Below are 25,358 nucleotides of genomic sequence, written 5' to 3'. Positions count from 1 at the left end.
CAATCTCATTTATTGTGGCCCCAATTCCTTTTGTCCTAACTCCAAGACAAAGCTTATCCCCTCTTCCTCTCCCTCACCTCTGTTTGAACCTTCTCACAGGAACTGGAGATGTTCTGTTGGGAACTACTCTGCTCTATGTTCACATTTCCTTTATTCTTTCAGTGTTTGGTTTTTCTCTAACAGGGTCTCACTAGTCCTGGCTGTCCTGGAACTCACTATGTAAACCAGGCTGTCCTCAAATTTAGAGATCTGCCGCCTCTGCCTCTCAAGTGCTGAGACTAAAGGCATGTGCCACTATGTCCAGCTCTTTTATTCTTTTCAGTTGTCTTTCCTCTGTAAATATAACTTTATCGATCTCCTCCCTTAAGAGTACTCAATTCCACTTCGAGCCCCTGTGCCCTCCTGTGATTTGTCTTCTCTGCCAGAAGAGGGCGCTGCCAAGGCAAGCGTGAAATAAGACCCATGCTTCTGTACACTTGCTTTATTTCCAGTTGGTGTTTCTGGGACCCTGGGCACCCCCCATCCCAGAGAGTTTTAGGACTAAGAAAATCCAAGTCTGCTTCCCACAGATTCAGTGACTGCCCAGCTATATTCCCAAGGGATTCAGAAGTATGTATCTTACCTTTCTTTCCATGGCTGGCTCTCCATGCCCCTCCCTGGCAGTGCCCTGTTGGTGGCAACTTCCCAGGAAGGCTGCTAGAACCCCAGCTGACTGCCTGGCCAGTTAGAAAAAAAGCAGCTACTCTCCTGGACTCCTCCTTTCCAAGTAAATCTCTTTCCCAAAATCTTCATTCACTGATACACAGAAGAACCTTGCTGAGACATCCCATAGTGGATTGAGCAAGAAGCTGAACAGAAGATCTTTGCTCAGACGTCCCTCAGTGGACAAGAGAGAACTGAAAAGTAACACTTTTCTCCTGAGGCAGAGGAGATTGCTACATTTCTGCAATTTCTTAGGCCAGAGAAGCAGACCTCTGCTAGGAAGGCGCCTTAAGTGGGGGCTGAGCAAACTCAGCTGTAGCAGCTCTCCAGGAGAGCAGGATTGCTATATCCTGCGGGGAGACCATCCCCATCACACCAGGTATAGTCTGACTTTCCCAAACAGTCAGGATACCCTTCTCTGCTGAAGCAGTTCCAGGCCTGACTTTCCCAAGAAGTCAGAAAAACTTCCGTCCAGGACTGAACTGTGTCTTAGCAGTTCCAGCTGTCACAGCTGTGCTAAACAGCTCCAGGCGTCTGGGACACCTTCAGGACAGAGCTGTTGTTCTGAGCAGCTTGAGGTGTCCGGGATAGCTCGCCCTCCAGGGCTGAACTGTCTCCTTGCAGTTCAGCCATCAGAGCTATCCTAAGCAGCTCAAGGTGTTGCCTGACTCCCAGGTAGTCAGGACACCTTTCCCAGAGTTGCAAAACTCACGTTTTGGTGCCAAAATCCCGGACCAAACCCACAGAGTTGCAAACAATTTACTTACACACAGTGCTTTTCCTGCTACCTGCAGATTGAGATGCAGAACTCTCAGCTCCTTCTCCAGCATTTTGTCTGCCTGTGCACTGCCATGCTCTCCACTAGGACGGTAATGGACTGAACCTCTGAAACTGTAAGTTAGCCCCAATTAAATGTTTTCCTTTATAAGAGTTGTCATGTTACTGGTGTCTGTTCACAGCAGCAGAAACTCTAATTAAGACAGTGCTGTCATCCCTCTTCTCGGCTCCCAGGCCTTATACCCTTTAGCTACCACCTCATTTGGTCTTTGGGAAGAGGAACCCCTGGAGTCCTGGCAATTGATATACTGGTCTCTCCACCCTTTATTCCTGACTCAAAGTATAACCCTTGCACTGTGAGGTCTAAGAGACCTTTCCCCTATGGTTCAAACTCAGTCTCTCAAACCATAGAACTGAAACACTATTCCATGAGTCCCCTCTGGCCTTGCAGGAGAAGGGAGGCTGACTCTGTCTGCCGGGAGCTGTTTCCATTGCACACCTCAGAGGTGGCTTCCTCTAGCTCACGTCTTTCACTAAGATAAGGCTAAACTGCTGTGACAAAAATAACTCCAAATACTGACGCTTATGAAACCTACAAATGCACCTCACACTTAGCAATTCAGGGCCCATATCTCGGCTACCATGGGCTTCAGCTCTGCATTTCACATTCCTTCCAAGCTATTTTACCACACTGCAGTCTTGCACCTCAAATTATGATCTGAAGGTCAGAAGCATCAGGGTCACCCTGAATCTTGTCAGAAGTACAAATCCTCAGGATCCCCACCAGTTCTGTTGTGACATTTAGGATCACCTAATTTGTGAGTACCATAAAAACCAGAAATGTGGGTGTCCTACTACAGAAACCATTTAGAATTTCAAGATTGAGGAAACAGAGCACTAAGTCAAGAGCAGGAGCTGTTCCAAGCAGCAGATTCTGTTACTGTGAGTGCACATGGGGCTTCCTGGGGGCATAAAGGCCGATTGAGTCCTAAGGCATTCCCAAAGCATATCCACAAGGTCACACATACCCATGAAATAGGACAGTTTACTATGAAATGTTACTCCACGGGAGGGTTGAAAATACTATGACATAGCTGGGCAGTGGTAGCATATACCTTTAATCCCAGCACTTGGGAGGCAGAGACAGGCGGATCTCAATGACCCATTTACCTGTTCTACATGGAGTGTCAGTTCTTACTCCTGGGCAGGTGGCTCTACATTCAGTTCCTAGGTGCCAGGTCCTATGGTAAAGCTCTCTATTATTTAATCCACACAATCAAAACTTAAAAGAGACAAAGTACCTCAACAAGATCATTAGTGGGGAGATACACCCAGGCTGAGCAGCCACCCACACAGGACAAGCTCTTGTGTGCTCTGTTACTCTGTAGTGGTCAGTAGTCAGATCCAGACACAAAAATGAAAGTGAGACAACCACAAATCGAGTGTGTCCCCAACTTTTCAGCAAACAACAGTTGTGAAAACACTGCCTCATGCTCAGATTGTTCTAATGTCGATGTTTGGCTGAAGAGGATTTTATTCCCTTTGCTTTGGAAGATAAAGTCACGTGACGTGGGCCAGGAATACTTGTTGGGAAATAACGACTGTGGTAACTTGCCTTAGACAGGGAGATGAGGACATGATGGCAGCCATGCCAGTTCTTGGCGTCTGCTTGCCTTGAGACATGCTCTGGGCTATATTTCAGCCACTATGTAGTGACCAAGGCAGAAAGTCAGGGGAGAGCTCTCTCCCATTACCTCAATACAGTCTCACACTCAGCGTCAGCCAACACACCCCAAACCTAGGTGCTGTCTTGTTTCCCTGACAACCACTTCAGTCTACCAGGGAGGTCATATCCACGTCACGGGTAGGTACGACAGAATGTGTGCTTCTCTGGCTTGGTGAAAATGGGGGGAAAAGAAAGAGGTCACTTATTCAGTATGTCTAACACCATTCCACACTGGATTTACCCAAGATGTTCCTGCAAACTGCTCAGAAATCAATCTCATGTCCACGTTCTGCTAAAACAAAACCATCATTTATTACCAATACAACATAAAGTAAAGGCTGACAAATGACAATCTAGTTACATGGCTTAAATAACACCATCATTTGTTATAACTTATATTAGTGCTTGACTTTCTTTTACCTAGCTCTTTAAAAATAATTTTTAAAAGTGTGTTGGGGGGGGGGGGGGCTGGCACACACATTTAATCCCAACACTCAGAAGGCAGAGAAAGGAAGGCAAATCTCAAAGGTCTAGGCCAGCCTGGTCGGCCTGGTCTAGCATGTTCCAGGCTAGCTAGAGTTACAAAGTAAGACCCTGTTTCCAAAAAAAGAAAGGAAAAAAAAAAGTGCATGACTCTTTTGGGTAATACTCTTTAAACAATGTCATTGTTCTAAGTCTTAACTCAGTAATTTCTAGATGGCCTCAGACAAGTGTATATAGTACTGAACTCCAGTTCACAATATTATCTGTCCTCATGTAGCAAAGCATCTGCCCCCAACAGATGTGCTACAGTAGAAAACATTCCCTGATGCACTAACATTGCAAACACTACTGTGTACACACTGAACACCACAGGGCAGTGAGCAGTCCCATGCTGGTGGCACTGAACCATGACCAACTTCTTCCAAGAGCCGACTTTGGTTGATAAACTCTGAGGTCATAGAGCCACAAAAGCCAAGTGCCAAGGTGGAGATGGTGGCAACAGCAACTGCAGCAGCATGGCAGGTTCTGTTCCTGGCATGGTTTGGGGTCCCCTTTCCTTCTGTGGCAAAGTCCTCTGAAGGTTCTGGAGCAGGATTCCACTTGGTCAAAATGATACCATGTCCCGAAAGATCTCCCACTAGGCCTGCTGTGACCAGAGGAACCGGTCACACTTCTCAAGCATACCTTGTATCAGCGCTCTGAAATTCCACAGAAGGAAACAAGCAAATTCAGTTGTCCTAGTTCATTCTTAATAGCAAAGCAAAAACTCTAAAGACTAAAGAGGACTCAAAATACTGTGATCAAAAGAAAAAGGCTGAAACCAGCAGAGTGGGCTGGGAACATCATCATCTGGGAACTGGAATGTGGCCATGCATAGATGAGGTCTCAGGTTCAATGCCCAGTGTTGGGGAAAAAAGAAAGCGATCAACAAAATGAACAAGCAATCTGGAATGGGAGAAAGTACATGCAAATCCTACCTGGTAAGATGCATCTAGACATTTAGAATATGGTGGAATTCCACAGCTAAACTAGCAACCTGACTCTAAAATGAGCAATAGACTTAGCTATTTCTTCAAGGATGATTTCAAAGCTGGTAAGCACAAATGTTCATTCAGCATCACTACCAGTTGAGAAGCTCTTCTCAAATCTAAAACCTCTGAAACCTGGAATATTTCCATTCTCAGGTATATTAGCTATGGGATACTCAACCTATATTGTTATCATTCTACTTTAATGAGGCATCTGGGATGCTCCAACTCAACAGAAAGTTGAATGATGGTTGTCAGGGGTATGGGAATGAAGGCCTGTTTAGTAGCTCTGGCACATCAATTCAGAGGAAAATATACTAGAAACTGGCTGCAAAACAACCTGCACACACTAAATCACTAAATGCTCTAGACAGCAAACTTCACATGGATTTGCTTTCTCTTTTCTTTTCTTTTCCTTTTTTTAAAGACAGGTAGTTAATGCTATACAGTCCAGGCTGGCCTTGAACTGCTGATCCTCCTGTCTCAGCCACACCCAGAGCTGAGATTACAGGTGTGTGCTATCACACTTACTTATGGTTTTTTGTTGTTGTTGTTTTGTTTTTTTTCTACAATATCTATTTTAACACAAATAGAAAAAGAAAAACTTGAGTAAAATAAATGTGTGTGTGTGCGTGTGTGTGTGTGTGTGTGTGTGTGTGTGTGTGTGTGTGTGTGTGTGTAATATTTAAGTAAATAATTTTGCTTTGTGTTTTAAACTGGATATTGAATTCAGAGCTTCATGCATGATAAATAAATGCTCTGCCACTGAGCCACATGCCCAGCCTCTTTTCACATTTGAGCCGGGATTTCACTAAATCCCCTGTGTCTTTGAACTCATGGTTCTCCTGCCTTGGCCTACTAGGCAGCAAGCTCACAGATCTGTATCAATACCATTCTTAGAGAACTGAGGATGCATGGTAGTGGGGCACTCACACTAAGCTGAAGAGTACCTTGATCATGCTAATGAGTAAAATTTTACTTTGGCCTCTTCATTTACACCATAATCATCAGATGTGTCTCAGTCTCCTCGTGTGCTAGTGAGGGGTTGAGATTACATGATCTCTGCACTCCCATCTACCTACTGCTGAAAGTCTGTGCAAGCCTACATATGCAGGCACCACAGACAGTGTATGGCAGGCTGGCTTTACCTCTGTCTTCTCTCAGCGATCCTCAGGATGTCACAGGTTCTGGTAAACTTTGTCGACAACTCAAGGGCTAGACCACATTCCTGTAGCAGTGACCAAGCCCGATCTGGGCCCATGGCCTTAGCTAACAAGAGTGCCACATTCTCCACATTGATGGGGACAGGCCCATCACTGAGGCTGCCATTTAGTGACTCCTGAGGAGTTGGCGTCGAGCTCTTGTTCTGTAGTAGATGTAGGAGAAGCTTCCATTCCTCCAAGGTCTCAGGGATCCACCCTGCACACAGAAACAAAGAGCATACAGGCTCCATACATGAAACGTGAGAACTGCAAGAACACTTAAGACCAAACAAAGACATTCAAGAACAGAGTCTCTTCACCTCAGTACAAATCTTCCAAACACACAGAATTAAAATCATTCTCAAGCTTCCTGGAGATGTAACAAGGAACAAACTCCACACTCCTGCAGCAATCAGGTTATAAAGGCTTACATAGATGAACAAATCACTACTTATGAATCATGTCAGGTATATGAAGGAAAATAATAAGGAACTACAGAACTGCAGGCATGGTTCAGAGGATCTGAGAGAGGTTCTAACGTGGAAGCAACATCCAAACAAAAGCTAAATAATGAGACAGGCAGAAGGGCTTATGCATGCAGCCTGCATGACATCCAAACTCGGAGCAGGGGCAAGTGGCAAGGGGAGAGGACTGCATTTCTGACCCAGGAGACATGGAAGATGATGGGACACAGCAAAGAACCTGCTGAGTTCAGGGTAGTCTGAAAAGCTGACAGTGCACAAAGGTAAGAGTGTGCAGTGAGGATAAGACGATGGGTCAGGCCCACGGGAACACTTAACAGTATAAATTGTGTATGAGTTCATGCAAGGGCTTACAGGGAGGAAGCTACATCGCTCAGCTGTTTCTAAGATTTAATTTACTGTTTTGTGTGTGTGTGTATGCATGTGTATATGAGAACATGTGTGCAAGTGTCCACAGAAGCCAGAAAAGGGTGTTAAGGTCCATGGAACTAGGATTATAGGCAAGTATGATCCACCCAACATGTGGTGATGGGAACCAAACTCTGGCCTTCTGCAAGAACACCAAGTGCTCTTCCCTGCTCAGCCATCTTTCCAGCCTTCTTTTTCTTTTTTTTTTTAAGACTCATTCTAGCTGCTGAACAGAAAGAGCTTTAAAGTGGGCAAGAATGAAAGGCAGATGTCCAGTTCTGAGACCATCTATCCCAAGAGTTACCTTACTTGCAACAGCATATGAAAACATGGAGTATAGTGCTTAAAACAGTAAGCAGTTGTTAAACAGAAACGAAGCCATAATATACCAAAGACTAGGCAAGGTGTCCACAATTTTAACAGTTATCTAAATTATGTAGACAGCCTCTAAAATGTTCAGATTTGTTTACTGAAAAGTGAGGAGAGACTTCCAGAACACCACAATAGGAGTTACATTTGGGATTTACATACCATTGTCCCCTTCCATCAGGCTTATGTCATTCAGATACACAATGTTGGTGAAGGCCTCCCTCCTCCTCTCCAGCTCCAGACAGAGTGTCAGATATCCAGGCCAGAAACTTAAAGGGAACAAAGTTGATAAAAGGAGTAAGTGCAGTCTATGTCCATGAACTGCACTGAACATATTAGCCACATGTGGTCATTAAAGCTTAAGGTAAAAGTAAATAAAAATTAAAACTCAGAGATAATTTGTTGTTGTTAAGACAATCCTTTTCTTTTCTTTTCTTCTTTTTTTTTTTTTTTTTCAAAACAATTTCACTGTGTAGGCCTGGCTATCCTGGAACTCCCTCTGTAGACCAGTTTGGCCTTGAACTCAAATTCTGCCTGCCTCTGCCTCCTAAGTGCTGGGATTAAAGGCATGCACTACCACAAGCTAGTGTTAAGTCTTTTTAAAAAGATTTATTTATTTAAAGGAACTTTAAATTTTTTATGGATATAGGTATTTTGCCTACATGAATGTCTGTGTATCAAATGTATGCCTGTTGTCCAACGAGCCCAGAAGTAGGTAATGGATCCCCTGGAACTGGAGTTATAGAGAGTTGTGAGCTGCCATGTGAGTGCTGGGAATTGAACCTGGGTCCTCTGGAAAGTACTCTTCACCCCTCAGCCATCTTCCCAATCCCAAGATTTACTTATGTATGTATGTATTTATTTATTTACTTATTTAGTTACTGCTTTGTTGGCTTTTTGTTTTGTTTTGAGATAGGGTTTCTCTGTGTAGCCCTGGGTGTCTAGAACTCACTGTGTAGACCTGGCGTCAAACTCACAAAGATCTGCCTCCCTCTGCTTCCCAAGTACTGGGATTAAAGGTGTGCACCACCCCAGCCCAGCCCAAGATTTATTTTTATATTTTGTATATGTGTTTGTCTACATATATGTGCATAATGTACAAGCCTGGTGTCCCCAAAGGCCAGAAGAGGGCATCAGATCCCCTGGACTAGAATTACATCAGTTGTGAATCTTCATGTAGATGCTAGGAATTGAACCTAGATCCTTAGCAAGAGCAACAAGTGTTCTTAATCAGTGAGCCACCTCTCTAGTCCCTAAAAATCAGTTTTGCAGTTAAAACTTGGTGATTGCATGTGGCTAGTGGCTAGGGGGCAGTGCAGTAGAATATTTCCATTATCACACACACTTCTACTCCAGAGCCTTGACCTAGTGCACTTAAGAAATAAAGCCTTATGTGCTTTGCAAGTAGTTTCGTTTTTTAATTTTATTTGCTTTATGTATATGGCTGCTTTGCCTGCATGTATACATATATGTACCACATGTGAGTCTGGTGCCTGGGGAGGCTGGAAGAGGATGTCAGATCCACTGGAATTGGAGCTACAGATGGTTGCACTGAGAATCAAACCTGGATCCTCTGGAAGAAAGCCAGTGCTCTTAACCCCTGAACCTCCTTTTTAAGTTTTACCATTCAATACAAAAACAGAATGCGTCTCCAAATCTTAGTCCATGGACTTTCTCCTTGGTGGGCTCCCTAATCACCAACCCCTCAACCTGTAATAATTCACACAATCTCTCCCTGTAGAATTTCCTTTCTCGTGGATGACACTAGGAATCATCTCAGGAGAGTCTAAAAGAGGGCAAGAGATGGCTCAGCAGGTTATGGCATTGTTGCCAACCTTGACAACCCAAGTTCTATCCCCGGGACCCATAGGGTAGAGAACAAACTCTAGAAGACTGTTCTCTGACCTCCACACAGACGACATGCATGCACCTGCCCCCTCCTCAAAATTAAATTAAAAATAAAACAAACTACCATTTATTATTTAAGTCCACAAGAGTATCTCATGATCTCACCACCTGCCACCAGTCTCATCCTTCATTATCAATGAATAAATAAATACCACATAGTTGCCATTGCATGAATTCCCTCTAAGGGAAAAGAAAGACAAAGGTCCCTCTAAAAGAGGCTGCTTCAGGTGGAGCAGAAGTCAAGATCACCAGACAGTAGTGATTGACCCTCTCATCAGTGGCGTCAGTTTTTCATCCTCCTGCTGCCTCCCTCAGCAGACCCTCCCCACTCCACAGCCTTCAGGGCTGACTCCCAATCTCCCTTCCTCCGGAGCCCTTCACCAGAAAACCTACTCTGATCTCCCCCTTCTTGCAAATCTTTTATCTATTCTAACTGGTGTGGAAACAGTATGTAACGGCCTGAGAACTGGCTCTAGCAACTGGACAGAAGGAATACAAAGAACTCACATGGGCCATTCTCTCCTTACAATATAGGAATAAAATTTCAAAGAAAGATAATGGTTACTATCACTTAAAACATAGGGCTGGAGAGATGGCTCAGGAGTTAAGATCACTGGCTGCGCCAGGCGGTGGTGGCGCACACCTTTAATCCCAGCACTCGGGAGGCAGAGGCAGGCGAATCTCTTGTGAGTTCGAGGCCAGCCTGGTCTACAAAGCGAGTTCCAGGGAAGGTGCAAAGTTACACAGAGAAACTCTGTCTCAAAAAAACAAAAAAACAAAAAAAAACCAAAACAAAACAAAACAAAAACCGATTGTCATGGTGGCTCACAACTTTCTATAACTCCAGTCCCAGCAAGTCCTGATGTTCTCTTCTGACCTCTGTAGTGCAGACATTCATGTAGGCAAAACGGCCATACACAGAAAGTAAAAGCTATAGTGTTAAAAAAAAGTGCATTTATGTTTAAGTATCATATTGAATCCTTGCATAATAAAGCACACCAATGCAGGACCTTAACTAGAGGCTTATTTGTGGATCTCAACCTCCAGACCAGCGTATGTAAACATCCTCACTTACCCATAGGACTTACAGATGTCAGTCATTTTCTCTTTGGTTGTAAAGTCTGCAGGAAGTTTAATCAGAAGAAGGATCAACTGACTATAACCCCAGGAAAGCAAGTGTGAATGTGGCCTATGAAATGAAAAAGTAAAGATAATTAGACAGGAAATAAACTCTAGAAAGTACTTTGTAGTCATCTAATAGGGAGACTACAGTTGAAGCATATACCATTATTATAATTTCCAAATATTTCTATCTTGCTGTTTAAAAAAATTAAATTAAAAATAGCTCCTTTTCTTATAACTTGTTCATTTCAAAATGAAAAAAAAAACAATAACTGTGGTGACATTTTATTTGGGCTGAAATGTGGTGATATTTTATTTGTGCTTTAATAAATAAAGCTTGCCTAGAGATCAGAGGGAAAAGGCCAGCCATTATAAGTAAACAAAGAAGTCAGGGAGCTGCAGCACACGCCCTAATCCTATCACTTAGCAGGCAGGATCTCGGTGTGTTCAAGGCCACACTAGGGAACGGAGGCAGGTGTGGTGACACATGCCTTTAATCCCAGTACTAACCATAGAGGTCTGGAGGTCTGTACAGACAGACAGAAAGTGACAGAGCTGTAAGAAGAGGAAGTGATGTAGCTGGGCTAAAAGAGCCAATAAGAGAACAGAATGGAAACATAAACGTGAGTATATAGGAAGAAACTTTCTTTGAAAGCTGCGGACTTGGCAAGGTGAGGTTAGCTCACGGTTTGCCCTGTTCCTCAGATCTTTCTCTTGGGCTTTAATCCAAATTTCTGGCTCCATGTGTTTTATTTATTAAGACCATTTAAAAATTTGTGTTACAAACAACAACAATAACAAAACAGAAATAGGGACTGGGGTGTAACTCAGTGACTGCATAGCATGCAGGTACTGAGTTTAATCCTACTACTGTACCGATTTAATTCCGTTTAATCCTAATACCTTGATTCCATCACCACAGCCATTGCTGTCTACCTAGGGTTTTGCTGAGGAGTAAATCAAATAAAACAGGCATTTGGCAAGAGGCAGTGCTTTCAAAAGGCTTCCCTTAGAGGAGAATACAGGACTGTTTCTGTGTCGTGTACTGGTGTTCCTCAGGGCACATTTACAAATTGACACATTTTTGAAACACACACACACACAGTTTTTTGTTTTTGCTTTTTTTTTTTCTTTTAAAATGGGCTAATCCAGGGTTCACTGTGGGTCTCCAAAAGAACTGCAGGGAGGCCAGTTTAATTCTTTGAAGTTATGTGCAAATTTTTACATGAATGTGCATTTTTCTGAAAGAAACTGTGAGATTTTTACAGGGTCTGTAACCTCACTCACAGTATTCAGAACTACAAGAATGTACGTGGACACACAATCTTGTTACTCCCAGTATTTGGTTAAGTTTTTCTACTGCTGTTCCTAAAGTGAGCCTGGATGCTACAAGGGAAACTATCAGTTCCACTTTGAGGGAAGGCTCACAGAGGAGGACGCTTACCTGGGATGCCCTTCATCATCTACTGTGCTTGTGCTTGGCGGAGCATCATGGGATACTGCCAATAGCAGCCAGTCAAGTCTCAGAGATTCTGGTTGTAGAAGGAACTCAAGGAAGGATGGCCTGAGAGCAAGTTGGGGAGAAATAACATTGATCTTCATGAGAGAAAACAAAGTGTGTAGATGTAAAGAAAACGATAAAGGATAACTTGGAAGCTCCTCTACTACAAACGGCTAGAGATGCTAGTGAGACCATCAGTCCACTAAGTGAGTGAGCAAGCTGTAAGGCGATGAGGAAAAAGCGACAGAGAGGTAGGAAAGAGGGTGTGAGCACCAGAGTGGGGAAGGAGGGGTCCCGAGTGGCAAACATGGAAAAGGAAGAAGAGCTTCCAGACTTATCATTAATCGGGAGTTTACTGTCATGGGGAGGACAAATGATGGCCTGGCCTGAAAGAAAAGAAGCAGGAATAGAGATCCACTCCCGAAAGCCAGGCTACTGCAAGGAAAAGCATCACTGGCAGGGGAAGGAGAATCAGCTTTGGCTGAACCCATGCTGAGTCAAGAATTTATTTGCTTTTTGAAGATTATTTATTTTTATTTTATGTGTGTGTGTGTTGCCTGCATGTATATGCATCATATGTATGTAGTACCTCAGGCCACTCAGATCTCCATAGCTACAGTCACAGACTGTTGTGAGTTGTCATGTGAACGCTGGGAATGGAGCCTGGGACCCCTGCAAGAGCAGCAAGTGCTCCCTCCTATCTGCTTAGCCATCTCTCCAGCATGGGGGATTTAATTTTACACGGAGAACCTGAGACTATCTCGGACAGGGGATGAAGTGTGGTATGTGTGCATCTGTAGTGTAAGGGGATTCACGCTGTGCAGGGGAAGGGGGGTAAAGTGTGTGCTGGGGCGGTAGAAAACTGCCCAAATCCTCATCTTCCACAGTAGGTGCCCGGACGTCCTGATGGCTGGCAGTGAAAATGTGATAACTGAATGGGACACAATAGAAACAACGCTCCACCTAAACAGAGACTACACAGGCCTTCTCACCACTGGTCTTCAGGCCTTGACTTCACCAGACTGTCTAGATAGGCCAAAAACTGAGCGGGATGATGACGGCAAAGCTGTGCGATGTCTGAAGGTGAGATGGATGGATAAAACTTGATGAAGGCTCGAAGGGCAGACTCCCCAAATCTATCATACAATCTGCATTTGAAAACAAAGCACATCAGTCCCCAACTTCAGTGCCATAGTAAGATTTGTTATACTATGGACTCACTAGAAAGAAAAGTAAATAATAATAAGCTGCACAATATGCAAAGTGAGTCACACTTTAGATACTAAGCCATAAAAACACTGCAGATATTTAGGGTCCCACAGACAAACAGGACAACCTACCGGGTGGCAAATGCAATCAACAAGGGACTATCTGAAGGGACCGAGCCATCCAGTAACTGCAACCCTGTGGGCAGGTCTCCTTCTTCCATTTCCAAGTATGCAGGATTAGAACTTGCCATTTCTGAAAGGAAACAAAACAGAAAACAGTCTTTCCCTTCACCTCTTTGCCACAGATATTCTTGGATACACTGATTCAACTGTCACCCACTAGGGCAAGGCCCCAATATTTGTTAAGCATTGCAGAAAACAAAACAAAACCTACCAGGCTATAATCTCAACTTTTCAAGACCATTAAGTCAAATTGGGAAACAAAACTTACTAGAATTTTTATTTTTGTGTTTGTGTGTGCTGGGGTACCTAGAGGTCAGAAGGGAGCATCGGATCCCCTGGAGCTGGAGCTGTAAGCTATCTGATGTCGATGCCAGGATCAAACTCAGGTCCTCTGCAAGAGCAGCAAGCACTAGCACTCAGCTTCTAAGCCTCCTCTTCAGACTCATGTACTGAAATTTTCAGAGGACAAAAGAACAAATAGTGACTATATAAGTCACTATTATCCTTGAAAAATAAGTTTATAGGGCTGTGTACCATACGTGTGTGTGTGTGTGTGTGTGTGTGTGTGTGTGTGTGTGTGTGTGTGTGTGTGTATCACAAGCCACATATCTCTATTGTCAATGCCAAACTGCTCAGTTTTTACAGGGCCAGTATTTCCATATCACCTCTTAGAAATAAGTTCAGTAAAATTGATTTAAAAATAGTTCACCTTTAAAATTAAAATCAAAACAAAAAAGCAGTAGTCCAGCAATTACTCATCCTAAGAAGGAAGAACTGACTTTGGGGAGCAACCAGAAATCATTTATAGCCAAACCTAGCAAATGAAGCCAGTGACACTCTAGTTAAAAACCTTTTCTGTTAAAAAAAAGAGAGAGAAAAAAAATGCCAGGTGTGGTAGTACACACCTTTGATCCTAGCACCCAGGAGGCAGAGGCAGGTGGATCTCATGAGTTTGAGGCCAGCCTGGTCTATGTAGTAAGCTCCATCCAGGACAGCTGAGGCTCTGTAGAGAGATCCTGACTCCAAGGGAAAAAAATAAAGAAAAGAAAAGAGAAAAGAAGAAAGAAGGAGGAGGAAAAGAAAGAGAAGGAGAGGGAGAGGAGGAGGAGGGAGGAGGAAAGAGAAAAGAGAAAAGGAAAAAAGGGTTTGATCTAATGTAAAATGAGGATTTTTTTTTTTCCAGTAGTTTTCAATGGTCCTAAGACATATAACCACAGATAGTTTCAGACCTGCCTTTCATCAAGAAAACAATCAGCTTGCTCTGGTGTGGGGACAGAAGAGCTCACACACTGTGGCAGGAGTGCAAACTGACACAGACGCCACCACAATCAATGTGGAGGGTTCTCACAAAGCTGGAACTGGATCTGCCATATGACCCAGGTACCCCACTGCTGGGTATTCACCCCAAGGATCCAGAGTCAACACTACAGAGATACCAATGCATCCAAGTTGTAGCTTCAGTGTTCACAACAGCTAAGAAACCAAACGAGCCTATATGTCCATCAGCAGACGAATGGAGAAAAAAAAATGTGGTGCCCTATAGATGGAATTCATGTGGTCATAAAGGAAAATGAAATCGTGACATCTGTGGGAAAATGGATGCAACTGGAAATCATATTAAGCAAAATAAGCCAGACTCAGAAGACAAATGCTATGTTTTCTCTTATACGGACAGAGATGGTAATAGAACAGAAGAGGAAAAATAGAGGGAACAGGCATCAGCTGGAAAGAGGAAAAAGAAAGTAGAAAATGAGTGAGAAAAAGTATGATGACACATGACAGTGCCATGATGAAACCCCTTATTTCTATATCAACCTAGAAAATAACTTTATTATCAATGTGTGTGTGCATGATTTGTTTGCATGCATGGGGTGGGAATGCATGCCCCCGCGTGCCTGTGGAGGTAGGAAGACAACCATGTGGACAGTGTTCTCTCCTTCCATCTTAATGTGAGTTCTGGAGATGGAACTCACACTTCCAGCCTTGTACAGCAAGTGCTTTTTCCCTCAGAAACATCTCTCTGATCCCCCAAATTAATTAAAAACAAAACAACAAAAACATCCTCCATAATTGGAATATTATCAGACAGGTGGCACCTGTCCAAAAGCCAATGTTCAGCTTCTACTTAAAAGAACGCACTTGCCCCCACACTGCTTCCCATTTGTCCGTGTCAGTCAAGAACTTAAAGAGCTGGAGAAGCAAGGAAAGCTTCATGCTGGGTCCCCCTGAATTCAGCTGCACCCTGCATGCTGGGTCCCCCTGAATTCAGCTGCACCCTGCATGCTGGGTCCCCCTGAATTCAGCTGCACCCTGCATGCTCTGGCCTGCACTGGTAGAGTAACCACCTGAGCACTCACAGACTTTTCTGCCAATTTCTAGGGATGAAGTTTGAGTATGATCACACAACAAATAAAAAGATACAATTTAAGCTAGGAACATTGTCAGACATTCTATTTGAAAAGAAGTATCTTGCTTATGTCACATAAAACACAACCTACTTTTAAGCTTTATATGTGAACTGAAGCAGAACTGTAACTATAGATGCATTTTCCAGGAAGCCAAAAAACCCTCAAGTTAGATAATATGCAAGTATGTCACTACCTATAGCAACTGACTGGGCAATGAAGAAAAATTGCGTTTAATGTCTCAGTTGCTGGAGACAATGTGGCATCTGTTACTCAAGCAGAATTCTGAAGGAAAAAAAAAACTTGGAAAACAGTGTAATATAGCAGAGAAAAAAGAGCAACACATGTGAATATAAGTCTATAAAGATGGACAGCAGCTAGCATGAGCAGCAACCAAGCCTGAGCACTTGGGAGGCAGAGGCCAGCCAGGTCTACAGAATATGCTCTGGGACAGCTAAGGCTACACAGAGAAACCCTGTCTCAAAAAAACAAAACAAACAAATGAGAGAAAGAGAAAGGGAGAGAGGGAGGAAGAAAGACAAAGCTAATTTCTTATAGAGTAACAAAATAAGTCAATATTTGAAAACAATTAAAGCTTAAATGAGTAGAATACAGGAGGACCACTGAGATGGCTCAGTGGAAAAAGATGGCGTGCCACAAGGGGAACACTCCTCCACTGTTGGTGGAAATGCAAACTGGTACAACCACTCTGGAAATTGGTATGGCAGTTTCTCAGAACATTGGGAATAAGTCTTTCTCAAGACCCAGCTATACCACTCTTGAGCATATACCCAAGGAATGCTCAATCTTACCACAAGGACACATGCTCAACTATGTTCATATCAGCATTATTCATAATAGCAAGAACATGGAAACAACAACCTAGATGTCCCTCAACTGAAGAATGGATAAAGAAAATGTGGCACATATACACAATGGAGTACTACTGAACAGTAAAAAAACAATAATATCATGAAATTTGCAGGCAAATGGATGGAACTAGAAAATATCATCTTGAGTGAGGTAACCCAGACTCAGAAGGACAAACATAGTATGTACTCACTCATAAGTGGATACTAAATGTGAGGGAAGGGATGGCCAAACTGCAACCCACAATTCCAGAGAGGCTAGCTAACAGGGAAAAAGACCCTAGGAGGGACACGTGGATGACCCTGTGAAGGAAAAGTGGATGAGACCTACATGAGTGGGCTGTGGGGGGTCAGCAGAGGGTGAGGAGTAGGGGAGGAGAACATAGGGAAATGGGACAGTCAAGCTGGAACAGGGACAGAGTGGGAGGGCAGGGAGGAAGATACCATGATAGATGAGAATATGGGAATAGGAAGAGGCAGGGTGCTGGGGAGGCTCTCAGGAATCCACAAGGTTGACCCCAACTTGGTCTGCTGGCAGTGGTCCAGAGGGTGCCTGGACCTGTCTTCTACTCTAGTGACCAGCCTAGCAAATAACCTAGCTGTCATCATAGAGCCTTTGTCCAGTGACTAATGGAGGCAGATACAGAGATCCACGGCCAGGCACCAGGCTGAGCTCTGGGAATCCAACTGATGAGAGAGAGGAGGGATACTGCAGGCAAGGGGCGTCGAGATCATGATGGGAGGATATGCAGAGATGACCGGCCACACCAGTAGAAAACCATGAACTGTGGACTGGTGGCTGTGGAGCCCCCATGGGACTGGACTAGGCCCTCTGGATATGGAAGATGGTTGTTTGGCTTGAACTGTTTGGAGGGCACCCAAGCAGGGTGATTGGGATCTATCCCTGGTCTATGGGCAGGCTTCTGGAACCCGGTGCCTGTGGTGTGACACCTTGCACAGCCTTGGTGCAGTGGGAAGGGGCTTGGACCTGCCTAGACTCAGTGTGCTGGGCTCTGCTGACTCCCCATGGGAGACCTCGATTTGGGGGATGTGGGGATGCAGAGTGGCTTGAGAGAGGGCTTGGGGGTGAGAGGAGGGAGAAGGGGGGTATCTGTGGATAGTATGTAGAGTGAGTAGAAAATTTCTTAATAAAGAAAAATGAAAGAAAAAAAAAAAAGATGGCATGCCACCAAGTCTGACACCTGAATTCACACCTGGGGACCCACATGGCGGAAGGAAAGAACTGATAAACCCAAAGTTACCCTATGATCTCTAAAATATGCCATGATACACTCAATCATGTATACAGACACGCAAACACATACACACACACGCAAACACAAACACACAAAAAAAAAATTAAAAAGACTGCAGGGGCTGGAGAGGTGGCTCAGTAGTTAAAAGCACTTGCTGCTCTTGAGGAGGACATGGGTTTGGTTTACATCCACCTACAAGAGCAGGTACACCACCACCTATGACTCATGCTCCAGGGGATCTGATGCTCTCTTCTGGCTTCTTCAAGCACTGCATGTATATGGTATACACACAGACAAAGAGGCACACATACATACACAAAAATACAAATAATTTTATTGTTTTGGGGTTTTTTGTTTGTTTGTTTTTTTCAAGACAGGGTTTCTCTGTGTAGCCCTGGCTGTCCTAGAACAAATAAATATTTTTTTTAAAAATAGCTGAGCATAGCCGGGCGGTGGTGGCGCACGCCTTTAATCCCAGCACTCGGGAGGCAGAGGCAGGCGGATCTCTGTGAGTTCGAGGCCAGCCTGGGCTACCAAGTGAGCTCCAGGAAAGGCGCAAAGCTACGCAGAGAAACCCTGTCTCGAAAAACCAAAAAAAAAATAGCTGAGCATGGTGGTGCACACCTTTAATCCCATCATTTGGGAGGCAGAAGCAGGCAGATCTCTGTGAGTTCAAGCCAGCCTGATCTACAAAACAAGTTCCAGAGCAGCCAAGGATGTTACACAAAGAAACCCTGTCTCGAGGTTAAGAACACTGGCTGTTCTTCCAGAGGTCCTGAGTTCAATTCCCAGCACCTATATGGTGGCTCACAACCATCTGTAATGAGATCTGGCTCCCTCTTCTGGCCTGCAGGGATACATGCAAACAGAACACAGTATACATAATAAATAAATAAATCTTAAAAAAAAAAGAAAGAAAGAAAGAAACCCTGTCTCAAAAGAGAGAGGGAGAGAGGGAAGGGAAAGAAGGAGGGAGGAAGGAAGGAAGGAAAAGAAAAAAAGAAAAGAAAAAAAGGAATGAATAGAAAATAGAAAGCCTGGCCAAAACAGAGGTAAGTTTTCTACTCAAATCTTTTGTCAAGCCCCATTATAAAACACCTTACATTTGGTACTGGCACTTGATAATTACCTTTCAGTCCTTCAACAAAAGTGTCCCAAACACAAGGGTTGTTGGTGTAACTTAGCTTGATACTCTCCCTTGCTCTTTTCAAGTCCAGGAGGAAAAAATACTTCTTTAGGAAATGACAAGCCAGGATCTCAGGAGAGAGCTGCTGTAGAGCACGGTCCACATGTCCACCTATGCTTTCCACTACAGAAGTCAACACATTCAGTTCCAAGCACAGTGTTGTCAACTCCACCAGGTCCTTCTGAAGACTGTTTGCTATGGTGTACGGTGAACATACTCGAAAAAGGTCGCCCAAGGGCTCACTAAAGCTGCTTACAGACTCACAGGCTATATGACCACCAGGTTCTTCAACGCCTAAAGAATTCCCTTTTTCTTCTTCACTGTCTTCACCTAATACTCTCTCTTCTGACTCAGTAAGGACGTGCACATCCAGGTTCAATTTCATGGGTAGACTGCTGGTACTGGAAACACCAGCGACGTCCTTCGAGGCAAATGTTTTTTCTAACTGTGAAAGCCATTCACGTAAAACTGTTCTTAGTGATTTGGGTTCAAATAAAACCAGAGGGTCCAGTAACTTGGTCCTATACAAAACAGATGAATGTGAAAACGGTCTCATTCATTTAAAAAAAAATAGATTATTTCAGCTTAAACAAACCTAACTGATAAAGCATAATCATCTAGAGTAAATATTGCTTTTGAGTTCTTCAAATGACAATTATCCCAACAAGCCAACAAGACAGACAACACTGACTCTGTAGTACATTACTGATTATTGAACATCTATTGCAAATGAGGCTACTTCTGACCTAGACAGTCAAGAGCACTACTGATGCTGTCCAAAGGCCACCCCACTCACATTGCTTCTGCTGTCACTGCTGTGAGTTCTTGAAGGCTGTCTTCTTCAAGAAGTTGACTAATTTCTTCCTCCCTAGAAAAGCATGAAAAAGAAATAATCCTATTCACAAGTGTTAGGGCCATCAAAGCTTTCTTGGACCAAGACTTCTACTGCTTGTTAAATGGCAAGTGTGCCATACGTTACATTGCCTTAAAGAGTCTTTCATTCCATTATCTTCATCAAATGTTCCACTCTTATTCATTACACAATGGCACATCCTAGAACTGACAGACCATACAGCATTAATGACATAAAGTTACAAGCTAGTGAGAAGAGCTAGTAAGACCTGGATCTTAATCTAACATTCCTCTGACAGTCCAGTAATGTGATAAGAGAGGGAGAAAGGTGAACGAGATATGAAACTCAAAGTCTGTCTCAACAGAGTTAATTCTTTGTAAACTGTGGAATTTGCAGTTTCTGAGCTATGCAAAATCTTCAGTAGGCAGTATCATACATACAGGATCTCCCACAGTACAGTCTATGACTTCTTCACACTGGTAGTTAGTTCCCCTAGGATTCCAGACTCAGACACAAGGCTTACTCAGTGTCTTCCTCCAGAGGGCAGGTAACTGCACTCACTTCCTCTTCATGTACTTGGTCAACATCCTTAGATTCAAATGTCTCTTTCAGCTCTGGGCTTGTGTGAAAGGTGCCGATCTTCTCAGTAGTTTTACGCACAAAGCTAGAAACACTGGAAGTCAGATAACAAAAACCTAACATGAAAATATATCAACACTGTCAAGAGTGAAAACTCTGATTCCTGATGTTTCTGTTTCTATTAGTACTACAAAACCAGCCCGAGCTTAACAACAAGACAGACTGCTCATAACAATTTCTCTAATCAACCACATTTCACATGAGGCTCATAAAAACGTACAGTAAGGTGATTCATTGTGTTTATAAAACTGTCCTGAGGCTAGTGAGTCAATGCTAAAGGGAAGGTCTCTCATCCAGCTGTCTCTTCAATGCAATGTCTCCTTCAACTCAGGTAAGTTAAGCATGTGATCATCAGCCACTTCCTGGTCAGAGAATAACAAGGAACAGACCCTTCTTTTTTTTTTTTTTTCTCTGAGACATGGTTTCTCTGTGTAGCTTTGCACCTTTCCTGGAACTCACTCGGTAGCCCAGGCTGGCCTCAAACTCATAGAGATCCACCTGCCTCTGCCTCCCAAGTGCTGGGATTAAAGGCGTGCACCACCACCGCCCGGCCAGACCCTTCTTATATAATACTAAAAGGACCAGCCTTAATAATACACTTCCCAGATGCTCAGAAGAGAAACTACGAATGGCAAGAATTATTTTCGGGAAAAGAATCTAAGTACACCAAGCTCTTTGTTCATCTACTTTATTCCTCTGGGATAAAATCCTGTCTACACAGCTGCAGTTCTGTTCTTGTGCCTAGCTCCTTTCTTGCCTGATTTCTCTCATTTATCTGCTGTCCCCTCTAAGTTCTATCTTAATTCTCTCATCTTAATTCTACCTCATCTAGGTCCTTCTCATCTCATTCTTACCCATCTAGTACTTTCCCATCTGGCTCTTCCTCATCTTCCATCTCGTCTTTTATGTCTCCTTATAACTCTAAGTTCTCCTGTCCCTGAGGTATCCAGTTATAAACCCAAGCAATAGCAATCCTCTGGCAGAGCCAGGCCACCAGGCTTGAATTCTTATGGGGTCATAAAGGCAGGTAAGAATTTTCCTCAGGCAGTGACATCAGGCTTTCTTTTACAACCCAAAATTGGAAGTGGTAAAGGAGGAGGTCAATTGAGAGCTAATAATCTGTTAGTATATCAAGAAGGAGATCTATGTGCTCAGTCTACATTCCTAGAAGTGGTTAGGTAAGAAGTTAGGGGTCTATAAAGTTAGTAATAGAAAAGGAGGGTCTCAGATTGCACAAGAAATAAAGCTATCCACCTGACCTAGGAAACAGGTGTTGTTTCCACAAGGGTGTTTGTTACCTTACTTACTTCAGGAGATCATTTGGCCTTGGATGCTTGATAGGTATTTTAGATAAATACACTGTTAGAAGTTCTTAGAAGCATACAAGAGAGTCATTGTAGGAACCAGCTAAATATATATACAAAAGCTAAAATATCACCAAGACCTCTTAAGCCATGGCTTGACCTTCAGAAAAGTCCTTGACTTTTCCAAGTCGTTGCTTTTGTGATAGTAGCTGAATTCCATTACATTTTCCTGCAGCTTGTAGCACCTTCTACAAAAAGAATGTGTACCCAGCAGGACTAGGGCCAGTAGCTGGGCAAAAGATACATCTCTCTCATTCTCAGTGCCAAGGTTGGTTGAATACACAAACTAGAAAGAATTCTCAAAAATCTCTAATTTGGGGGCTGGAGAGATGGCTTAGTGGTTAAGAGAACTGGGTGCTCTTCCAGAGGTTCTGAGTTTGATTCCCAGCAACCACATGGTGGCTCACAACCATCCTATAATAGGATCTGATATCTGATGCCCTCTTCTGGCATGCAGGTATATATGCAGAGCACTCAGACATAAAACATAAATAAAAAATTTTTAAAAAAATCTCCAGTTCTCCCAGGTGTGATGGCATGCTTTTAACCCCAGTACTCAGGAGGCAGAGGCAGGTGAATCTCTGTGAGTTTGAGGCCAGCCCAGTCTACAAATAGAGTTCCATGCCAGCTAAAGCAACATAGTGAGGACATGTCTCAAGAAGGGGGGGGGGGGAAATCCTCCAAATTAACCCATTAAATGAGAAAGGATCAGGAAATCACTAGTAGGCCAGCAAGACACCTCAGTAGGTATAGGTGCTTTATGCTCTTTTAGAGAACCTGGTATAGTTCCCAGTACCCACATGAAGGTTCACAACCATTTGTAACTCCAGTTCCAGTGGATCTGATATGGTCTAGCCTCCACAGGCATCTGTATACATGGTGTACATAAACTCACACAACTTCACATACATCAATACAAGTAGATAAATCTTAACATACACAAAAAAAGACTAATAAGCCAGAGAGAGGCTGAGCAGTTAAAGGCACTGCCACCACACCTGACAAGATGAGTTAAATCCCTAGAATCCACACAGGAGAAGGGAAGAACTGATGAGATAAAGTTGTCCTCTACCTCCACATGGACACACTATAGCATACACCAGGGTGAGGCTCAAATATTTAATTTTGCTATTTATGTCTAGGGTAGGAGTAGGTGCTCATCTACAACTTAAATACTCAGCTATGCAAATGAAGAGGAACACTTAGTACCCCCAGGTTAAAAGGAGAAATTAGCAGTTTATATTAACAAGTTATTAGAGAAATAACTTGAGACTTTTCTAACATGTAAAATATCTTTCCATTCTCAGTGTGTCAAGTGACAACTGAAGCAAAATGAGAAATGGAATTAATGACACGACTGGTTCACTCACCTGTCTTTAACAGCCTGGAGAGACACCCGAGGAGACGGAGAACGAAACGGCAGTGGGATGCTGAAGGGCAGAAAAGCTTCACTCTTCTCTGTCTCAGACGTCACTAGACCATGGGGAACACTGTCTAATAAACAGAATCAGGGAGAAACAAACATCTAATCACGTGGACGTTTTTTACAAAGCTAAACAAATTCAGAAATGAATAAACCAAAGGAGATGAAGGATTCAATACCAAAATTATAACTGACTCAGATACAAATGAGCACAGAAGACAGGTTTATGGGATGCATGGATGGTCCACATGAAACACTGAGCCAGGTACTTTTATCCAACTTACTAACCCTGTATCCCCACAAGCCACAAAGGTAGTTTAGAGTTTCTACTAATCTCTTCTCAACAGTTCAGTCACAGGAATGCTGGAACATTGAAAAGGGAAGGCAATGGCTCCCAAAACTGGAGCTATCTTTCATTCCTGGTGGAAAATAATGTGGTTAGTGAGGGTTAAAAAAAATTCTTAATTATTTTGGCTAATGATCTGTTTTAACCTGTCCAGCATTTTGATGTATGATCCAAATTAGGCACTTTACAAACCATGTTAGTGCAAACAAGAGATTAAAAACAACCCACGCATCACTGTTTCTAGTGACCAGCTTATCTATGGGTGACTAGTCTCTAACGTACTAAAATTAACTCATACCTGACAGAAACTCTCTGCATAAGATTATCCTGTCATTCACAGAAAGCAACTGTTGCTCATCAGTGACCAACAAGAGACATACTCATCACCTTCATTTCTGCTTGCACCACAGCCCTGCTCTGGCTGCTCTTCTTCCTGGTGTGAGCCAAATTCTTTAAGTCTTTCATCTTCTGAGAAGGTCTGACTGTGAAGGGAGGAAGAGTCTTCATCGGACTGACTGCCTCTTCTACTACTGATGATCCGATAAATACCAGAGTCCAAGATGCTAAAACTTTCCTAAAAATGATAATAATTCCCCTCAAAATCAAAGTTCTCCTGTGTAACACAACACATCTTTTTCAGAATAATAGTAGCACTGGGGTCGGAGGTCAACAGCAACAACTACAGTTCACCAGCACACACTAGTGAAGAGTACGGGCACCATCATGGGGTGTCATCCACCATGTCCTCAGCTTGTCTTTGGAAAGCAGGCAGTGAGGGAGGGAGTTGAAATGAGACAGTCCTGTGCAGCACTGAGACCGCAGGTGACACAAAACATCTCCAACCTCAGACTGAAAACACCTCACCTAGACAGGAAGCTATGTGAAGAACATTTGGGAACAGCAGGCAGTAAACAGTGACATGAACAAAGGCAGCTTCAAAACACACCTGACTTTCCTTAGCTGTTCATCATGGAAGAAAGCTCTCCTGCTACATTTTGGATTCTGAATTGTCCATATATTGATGCCCAATCTATGGTGCTACTGGGAGGTGGTAAACCTTCAGAGGTAGGCTCAGTGGAAAGTTAGGTTACTGGAGGTATGTTCTGGAATGGGATACTGGGACCCATCCCCTCCTTGTTCCTCTCACAGCTTCCTGGATGCCGTTAGGTGAGCAGCTTTCTTCTACCATGTTTTCCTAACCCAAGGCCTAACAGACAATACCAACCAACCATCTACTAAACTTTCTCAAACCACAGGCCAAAATAAGCTTTCCCTTCTTACAAACTGTTGAGCTCATGTAGTCTGACAAAGTAACAAAAAAGCTGACATCTCCATGCCACTATCCAGCAAAAAGTACTAACTACATGGGAAGCAAAACAGATCTTTGGACTTACTCATTTCCCTGCAAGATCCAAAAACTCTTAAAGGAGTTACTGGGCTGGCAAAAGGTACCTGATGCCATATATGATGCCCTGAGTTCAATCCTCAGGACTCATGTGGAGGAAGGAAAGAACTGATTCCTGAAAGCTGTTCTCTGACCTCCATTTGTGGCATGTGCATGTCCCCTTCCCCCAACACACACACACCAAACAATGAAGTTCAAAAGAAAAGCCCTCACATGTGATGAAATGGAGCTTCTTCTACTGCTGCAAGCTGAATCCAAAGGCTCAAATTTTAAGATCAATTCATCCAGTTGAGAAATTAGTTCACTGTAGGTTGTAAGGTCCAGCTGAGATTTCAAATGCTCTAATTTATCTGTGGTCAATGTTTTTCTTGCCTAATAAAAGGATAAGAAAACCCCAACAGAACAGCTTACTGTTTGCAACTGCATCTATATCCCAACAGCCAAAGTGCTAAAGGTGCTCGCACAAGAATAAGCCTTCACAGGTGTTTTAAGGTTAGGTAACCTAGCGGGACT

At 43.3% G+C, this 25,358-nt stretch overlaps 1 protein-coding gene across 2 annotated transcripts in view; it reads right to left on the bottom strand.

The window, feature by feature from the left end:
* Nucleotides 1–3,492: 3,492 nt before the first annotated feature.
* The window catches only part of LOC143267041 (BLOC-2 complex member HPS5), a 43,342-nt gene continuing 21,476 nt past the window's right edge, over nt 3,493–25,358 (bottom strand). For both annotated transcript variants that reach the window (XM_076543716.1, XM_076543713.1), the window contains exons 11-23: nt 25,059–25,217; nt 23,828–24,014; nt 23,042–23,165; nt 20,192–20,341; nt 19,612–19,683; nt 18,759–19,336; nt 13,049–13,169; nt 12,701–12,856; nt 11,652–11,771; nt 10,161–10,274; nt 7,340–7,446; nt 5,865–6,135; nt 3,493–4,386 (exon numbers count right to left, since the gene is read on the bottom strand). In XM_076543716.1, the coding sequence (XP_076399831.1) occupies nt 4,326–4,386; nt 5,865–6,135; nt 7,340–7,446; nt 10,161–10,274; nt 11,652–11,771; nt 12,701–12,856; nt 13,049–13,169; nt 18,759–19,336; nt 19,612–19,683; nt 20,192–20,341; nt 23,042–23,165; nt 23,828–24,014; nt 25,059–25,217 (2,220 nt within the window). In that variant the 3' untranslated portion in view covers nt 3,493–4,325. The remainder of the gene's footprint in view (nt 4,387–5,864; nt 6,136–7,339; nt 7,447–10,160; nt 10,275–11,651; nt 11,772–12,700; nt 12,857–13,048; nt 13,170–18,758; nt 19,337–19,611; nt 19,684–20,191; nt 20,342–23,041; nt 23,166–23,827; nt 24,015–25,058; nt 25,218–25,358) is intronic.

The sequence above is a fragment of the Peromyscus maniculatus genome, chromosome 1 (genome assembly GCF_049852395.1).
Source record: "Peromyscus maniculatus bairdii isolate BWxNUB_F1_BW_parent chromosome 1, HU_Pman_BW_mat_3.1, whole genome shotgun sequence".
Taxonomy (NCBI): domain Eukaryota; kingdom Metazoa; phylum Chordata; class Mammalia; order Rodentia; family Cricetidae; genus Peromyscus; species Peromyscus maniculatus.
Note: the sequence above shows the minus strand (reverse complement) of the source record. Positions and strands in the feature narration are given on the sequence as shown.